The 7,100-nt window shown below is 41.9% G+C and overlaps 1 protein-coding gene across 3 annotated transcripts in view; it reads left to right on the top strand.

Moving 5' to 3' along the window:
• LOC113134019 (neuropilin-1a-like) overlaps nucleotides 1–7,100 on the top strand; it is a 64,317-nt gene that overhangs the window by 51,935 nt on the left and 5,282 nt on the right. For 2 of the 3 annotated variants that reach the window (XM_026313192.2, XM_026313193.2), the window contains exons 12-14: nucleotides 1,707–1,889; nucleotides 2,832–2,873; nucleotides 5,602–5,739. In XM_026313192.2, coding sequence (XP_026168977.1) covers nucleotides 1,707–1,889; nucleotides 2,832–2,873; nucleotides 5,602–5,739 — 363 coding nt within the window. The remainder of the gene's footprint in view (nucleotides 1–1,706; nucleotides 1,890–2,831; nucleotides 2,874–5,601; nucleotides 5,740–7,100) is intronic. The other variant, XM_026313194.2, reaches the window with a different exon arrangement.

Genomic DNA, 7,100 nt, shown 5'->3' with positions numbered 1-7,100 from the left:
CAATCACACCAATTATCCAAATCACTGCCTCCCTGTACCTTGATGCTCAGCGACGCAGCTTCTCGCTTCATTAATGTACATAATGATAAAACTTTGACCTCAAGTGCTCCGAACAGCTAAACAAGCTGAGTAGATGTAATTAAATCATCAACATGTGCTTACGTTCATATCAAATGCTTTTTTAAATATAGGATCACTTAAAGTAGTGGTTCATCTGGACTCCTCCGCCTCAGAAAGTGTTTGTATTAATTCATGAGCTGTGACTCCTATAAGCCACATGGTTTCTATTCTAATAAAAAGATCAGGATGGCAGTTTAAGCTAGCAGGAGGAGAGAAAGAGGCTTCATTGTGCCTCGAGGTTTGTTTCATTGCTGCTGCTGCTGCTGCTGCTCTGAGTTAAATCGGCGACTCTCGACTTAAATCCACACTGCTGTAAGAACAAACCTCCATCCCACTCAAATGTTGCAAACACTTAATTACATGCCGACCATCTGTGGTTTTTACGTAGCCTACATATGCTAATTCAAGTTCGGTTTGCCTCATTTCCAAAAAACACATTAGCAGACATCAGCTGTTTGATGGATTTAACAGGGTACAAGAGTTTCCGTCCTTATTGTGTTGGTCCTTCATGGGCAACGAGAGTGCAAACACTCCACCGCTTAAAAAATCAGAAAACAAGACACTTGACTTTAGCTGCGTTATCGGTGTTTGTGTGTCCTACCTCACCAACCAACCTCAGTTTCCACAAATGAGTCACAGGTCTGATTAAACTGCATAGATGCCTCTTAAATGTGGCTAAATTAAACTGTTTTGTAGTTTTTGTGCACATCTGCTGTGGTGATACATGATCTGACTATTTGCTGAGGGCTCGGCCCCACCTCACAGCCGCCTCTCCCTGTAATTTCACTCTTGCTTAGATGATCTGTCCCAGCTTTCTTCCAATTTGGTGAACATCAGTTTCAATTAGATCTTGCCCCAGTCCCTGACTTTACAGCTTTAAAGGAAAACTTCATGTGTTTATATGTTTGTAAGTATATCTGCTCTTTTAGACCAAATAGTCAGAGCCAGAGAACTAAGACCCCGGGATCAAATGGTTTTTTTTGTGCAAAAAAGCTTTTTAAGGAGCTCCACCAAATGGATCATGAAATAAAAAAGGTCCTTTTGTACAATCCCAGTTCCATTTCTTAAACAGTGAAAATTGGGTTTATCAGACTGCTAACAGATTAAAAAGCAACAAGCTGGAGATCATCAAACCTGTGATGAGAGGTGCCACTGACGGTGCCTGTTCAATAATGAGTCGCTCCTTCTGCAGCGTTTTAACTGCATTTCCTGCGTAAATGTGTCACCATTCACACCGGCAAAGAAAGTCAAGATTCATTTTGCTTTTTTTGTCTTTGCTTGTTCAGTGATATTTAAAGTTGAAAACCTTGCTCTTTTAGTTCTTAGCCCACCAGAAAATCGTCCTCCCTCAGCGGAGAGGTTTTGGGCATACCAATTAGTTTTAGAGCCTTTGTGGAAAGGAAGGTAAAGTTCCTGAGATTATAAATGTGTGTATTTTAAATATATAAATTCATGTGTGTGTGGCCTTTGTGCACATGCTGCTAAATGTCTCCACTTTAAACTTTCTTTGTTCATGAAATTGAACGTGGTTGACTATTTGTGCAAAGAGCAAATTGTAAAGACAAACTGTCCGTCTCCTTGTTCAGACGTTACAACTACAGCACCTCCCACCTCGCCCATTGCCTCCACACTCCCCATGACCACGTTTGGTGCAACTACCACAGCGCCCATCACCATCCCCGGCACGGCGCTGGCTGCAGACTGTGACAGAGGACAGCAGAACTGTACGGGCGAGACCGAGGTGCCCGATGACTACGACGCAGCAACAGGTAACCCACCGAACCTCAGGTTGCTTTTCTTTGCCTCCACCCCCTCGTGTTGCTCTGTTCATGATTTTAATCCTCAGAACTTTTGTTTTTCAAATGGTAGATAGAATAGAGTCATTAGTGTAAGTGAACTCAGAATTTGTGCACACACACACACACAGCAGTGAACACACACCCGGAGCAGCCAATGCTGCGGCGCCCGGGGAGCAGTTCGGGGTTCGGTGCCTTGCTGAAGGGGTCTCAACTCAGGTGTTGAAGGTGGAGAGACCGCTAGCTATTCTCTCTGCCCCACTGACAATTCCTGCTGGTCCTGAGACTCGAACCTGTAACTTTCAGATTACAAGTCCGACTCTCTATCCATTAGTTTTGTAGTTTTTGTGCATACTGTGTTTTAAGAAAAGATATGAAATAAAACATACTTGCAGACCTTTCTTGTTTTCCTTTCTGTAACTGTTGTCTCTTTCATGCCTGCTACTCTGGTTTATCTTCCTGGGTTTGAAGGGAAACTGGTTGGACTTAAATCATATAAAATTCTCTCTCATCTTCCCTCTCGCTGCTAAAGTTCTGACTGAACTCTGTATTTTTCTGAGTAACTTTATTTTTTTTGCCCTTCTTCAGAATTCTGCATAAAATCAAACTAGCACATGTGTTTAAAATCCTTCTTCATCTTTCCTATTACTGCCATTTATAATCAAACAACCCATCCCTGTTTTCTAATCTGTGAAAACATCAACTGGGGAATGAAAAACATCAGAAAAAAATTTTCTTTCTTCTTTGCATTTGAGAAAACGTTTATTTTTTAGTATTCTCTGCAACCTGACATGAAACCTTGGCACTGGGTTCTTGTAAACTAAGGCCTGTTGGCTTTTTGTTGGCATCTGTATGGGTGGGACCACGCTGCTTGACCTTTGACCTCACATTGACTTTCCCATCTGTCTATGGCAGGAGGTACCACACCGCCCAACCCCATCATGGACTTCATGCCAGGTGAGGAAGTCCACCTCCATCTGCTTCCCTGTTTACTCTTCTCATCTTTCATGTGATCCTCACTGCTCTGCTCACCTTTTCTCTTGCTTTTTAATTTTCTCATTTTTCTTTCTCTGGCTGCCATCAGGTCTGACATCCTCCCTTCTATTCTCCGAACTGTAGAGTCACTTTAAAGTCAAGCTGAACTGGCAGATATATAAATAAATGCACCTCTGCAGAGTTGCCAGATCAGTGTATCAATTCAGCCAATGGTTCCATCATTCAGTGTCACCAACAGTACTGACTGCAATCACAAAGAACAATGGAACTGGCCTCCCTGGGAGTAAATGGCTTTTCAGCGCCCGAGTTCACAAATGAGACTTTTCCCTCAAATACTGCTCAGCCCTGACACCACTGGGCTGCAGAGTGAGGGAGAACAGAGACAAAGATTCATGTAATTGCAATATTATTTTGTTTTTTAAATTTGTAATATGGGGATTAAAATATGCTATGAAAGACAAAAATTTGTTTGTTTATATAACCCAGTATCAGAAATCTGCCTCTTGGAGCAACAGTCGGTGCATCACAAAAGACCCTCTGGCCTTAGAGCCTTGAATCAGATAAGGAAACATTCCCCACACAACCTTTTACAAGGGGAAATCCCTTTAAGTGCAAAAAGGGGAATGTTGAGAGGAGGAAAAAAACATAAAATGTTAAGAGAAAAAAACGCAGCGATAAAAATCTCTCATTTTTAAAGTTAAAAGGCAACCAGCTAAGGTTTTTCTTAAATGCTGAAATTAACAGAAGAAAGTAGCTGCATTGTTTTAAGAGACTTTGGCTTAGCTTAAGCTAATTTACATTACTGATCCACAGGGAATGGCCTTGGTTGTTTGCAGGGGTTTGGAGCAGTTCAACCAAATAGTGTCTCTCAGATCACTTCTTTTGTCTCAAGTCCAAGAGGCGTGAAAGCAAATGATATTTCATAAATACGAAACACAGATATTAGACAGAATCAAAAGTGAATGAATAAATATAAAACATAAACCACTAGACTACAGTGTCCCATTGTAAAGAAACTGCAAGTAACGACTATATTCAATGCTGATTAACTGCCAGAATATTATTGTTTATCATGTGAAATGTCAAAATACTGTCAGAAAATTGTTGAAGCCCATCACAGCCATCTATTAATGGACTCAATGCATTCTGTGTGAAGGTGACACTGTGTTGTACAGTCATGGAGCCACAGAAGAACAAATGTCAGACATGGTGGAAAGACATTAGACACATAAGAGCCTAGTGTCACTCTAATGTCAGGAGTCACACATAAGGACCAATTGTAGGTGCTGGTGTGTAGAGGAACATGGAACTGCCTGCACACTGATGCATTCAAAGCCAAAGTGAGCGCTTTGTTTCGGTCACCTCTGCATGATCATCTCAGCACCACGCCACACTTTATCATCCCCAATGAATTCAGCAGATTCACTTAGTCTGGAGTAAACTGCCAGCCTACAGAGGAGAGGGATGAATAGGCAGGATGATGGTTAAAAAAAGGTGACAGGGAGACAGTGAGAAAACGGGAAAAAAGAGCCAACGGAGGATTGAATAGGGGTGGAAGAGAAAGGGTGGCATGGTGGGAAGGATGAAGAGATGGGGGGGAGGAGAAAGGGAGAGTGATGGTGAGTGAGAGGAATAGAGGGAGGAATATTGAGAACTGGAGAGAGAGAGAAAATAAAGGCCTCTTGGGTCTCAATTAGCCGAGCCAAAGCACTGTGTGAAGACAGCTTGGGCTTGGAGGGGGTTACCATACAGCTCCACGGTCATCTCTGCATCCTATTAGCCTCTCAGAAACAACATGTCCAGTGTTCAGAGATTCCTGCGTTCATTTAGATGCTGTGGTGAACCGCCGCCAGTCAACCGCTGGCACAGGCAGAGACGAAGGGAGGGAAATGTAGAGGTTTTTCCTGTTTGGGTCTTTTTTTTTTTTTTTTTTTAGGGGGCCACATCTGAATGTTGGTAGCACCACACCCTGCTCTGTGGAAGGTCCCTCTATTCCTCTCCATGTCTTCATGTCCTGATGTCAAACACATGTCCATGTGGGTGCTGTTTTCTGTTTTCTCTCAGCTGTGACGTCTTAGCTGCTTTGTTTCTCTGAGGCTGGTTGAGGAAAATGCTACAAGACATGTACAGTCACAACTGTCTCTTCTTTTTGGTGTGATATGTTTTCCACAAGGTACACAATTTATACTGAGTGTACAATTCAGCAAGAACAGCTTTTTAATATTGATGTTACAAGATTTGCTGCTTCTCCCATCCCAGACAGAAGCAGCAGAGGGTCATAGTTTGTAGCTTGTGACTGGTAATACCTGAGAAAAAGTAACTTTTGGAGACGTGTGAAGCAGGTAACAGTTCAGGTGTTTTATAGGAGCAGAAAGGGGCTTATATCTGTCACAGCTGGTGTGTACGGTCACCACAGGCTAACAGGAGGCTTTGCACAAAGAGCAGTGCAACATCCATCCATCCATTATCTATACCCACTCATTCCTTAACCAGGGTCACGGGGATCTGCTGGAGCCTATCCCAGCTCTCTTTCAGGAGTACACCCCGGACAGGTCACCAGTCGCAGTGCAATATTCTGAGCTTTAAAAAAAAAATCAGCAAAAACCAATGTCGAATCACAGAAAATGAACAACGATTTATCGATTAGAAGTTTGTAGATTCTTACGCTGTCATTTTCTCGTGGTTGCAGCATACCTATGGTTCGCCTGTAACTTCGAGTACTCGTCGTTTTGTGGCTGGACCAGAGAGACTGGAACCGGGGCTGAGTGGCTCACCCAGTCCAATGGGGCCCCTACCATCTATAGAGGACCAACCCATGACCACACAGGTAGGAGACACATGTTCATCTCTGTGGTCAAGAGCTGCTTTTTGTTTTTTTTTAACCAGCTCCTCTCGACAGATGCTCAGTTAGAGCACTCTGTGGTTCTCCATGTCAGTAGGCAGCTGTTGAAAAGCCTGCGGAAACCTCTTTTCCTAGAGGTCGTAATACTTTTAACAATGCTTTAAAAAATACACTCTGAGCTCTAAGTGCTACTGCAAATTCACAACAGTACAAAGTTTCTGTTTAAAGCCAGGAGGAGAAGATGTTTGTGATGTAAAAAGACTTTCCTGTTGGGCACACAACCTTATTCCTGGACAACAGAGCTAACCAGGCCTCAGACCGTATGTGGTGCAGTGTTCTTCTAAGGCCGGAGCCAATCAGTTGGATTTGCTTGTCTTTCTCGAATTAAAAAGCAGAAGTTTCCTTAAGTCTGACCACATTGACGAAAACCAAGACCTCCCCAGTCAAAAACACCGTACATTGGCTGGGATAGTTACCAACATAAATGGCCCCAGATTGTCTTTTGTTTTTTGTTTTTCGATACAAGAGCTGATGTTGTTTTATGTTTTACAGGATGGACCAAGAAACAGATTCAAAACAGGGATGCCCCTGGGTGATAATTAAATGTACCTTCCTAACAGAAATTGTGTTTTAACTTTCAAATGAGAGTTCAGACTGAAATCAGCACACAGTTTTGTCTCGGTGCTAATAAGCAAGAACAACATATTTTACTTAAATCCTCACATAGATTAAAAACTCTTATCCTCATCAAGGTAAAACAGCAATAACAATGACCTGCAAACAAGCTGAGACAGACAACACAAGATAGCACACAAAGAATGCATAAAATTACAATTACAATTATAAAATCATGACAAATTGCATACAAACTCTTTCACAATAGAAACTAAATGGCACCAGAAAACAATGCAGGATGTTCTAAACGCCCCAAAAATAAGCGTGAACCCCCCAAAGCAATAACTGAATAATGTTAAAATAAAGTTTCTGAAACACACATTAGCAGCCTTGCATGGAAGCAGAAGTCTATTCACAATCCTGTATGATTACGTTGTGTATTCAGTGAATGAACAAAACAAAAATTCAATGAACACAATTTGCAGATGATCTGAACTTTAAAACATTTTTCAAAATGAATGGATGTCCTTGGAATAGGGGACTTTTTAAAAAGAAATTCCACGGTGAAATTCATCATCAACGTGCCTCAGCTCCGTGGCCATCTCTCCATTCAAAACTCCTGTGATGGATGGCTGCGTAGAGACAGCAGCATTTCCAAAATGAATGATTTCACCTTGATTTCCTGACCTAACCAGATTACAAGTAAAAAAAAAAAAAAAAAAAAAAAGAGC

This window comes from Mastacembelus armatus, chromosome 17 (genome assembly GCF_900324485.2).
Source record: "Mastacembelus armatus chromosome 17, fMasArm1.2, whole genome shotgun sequence".
Taxonomy (NCBI): Eukaryota; Metazoa; Chordata; class Actinopteri; order Synbranchiformes; family Mastacembelidae; genus Mastacembelus; species Mastacembelus armatus.
The sequence above is the reverse complement of the archived record's forward strand: the minus strand, read 5'-3'. Positions and strand labels throughout refer to the sequence as shown.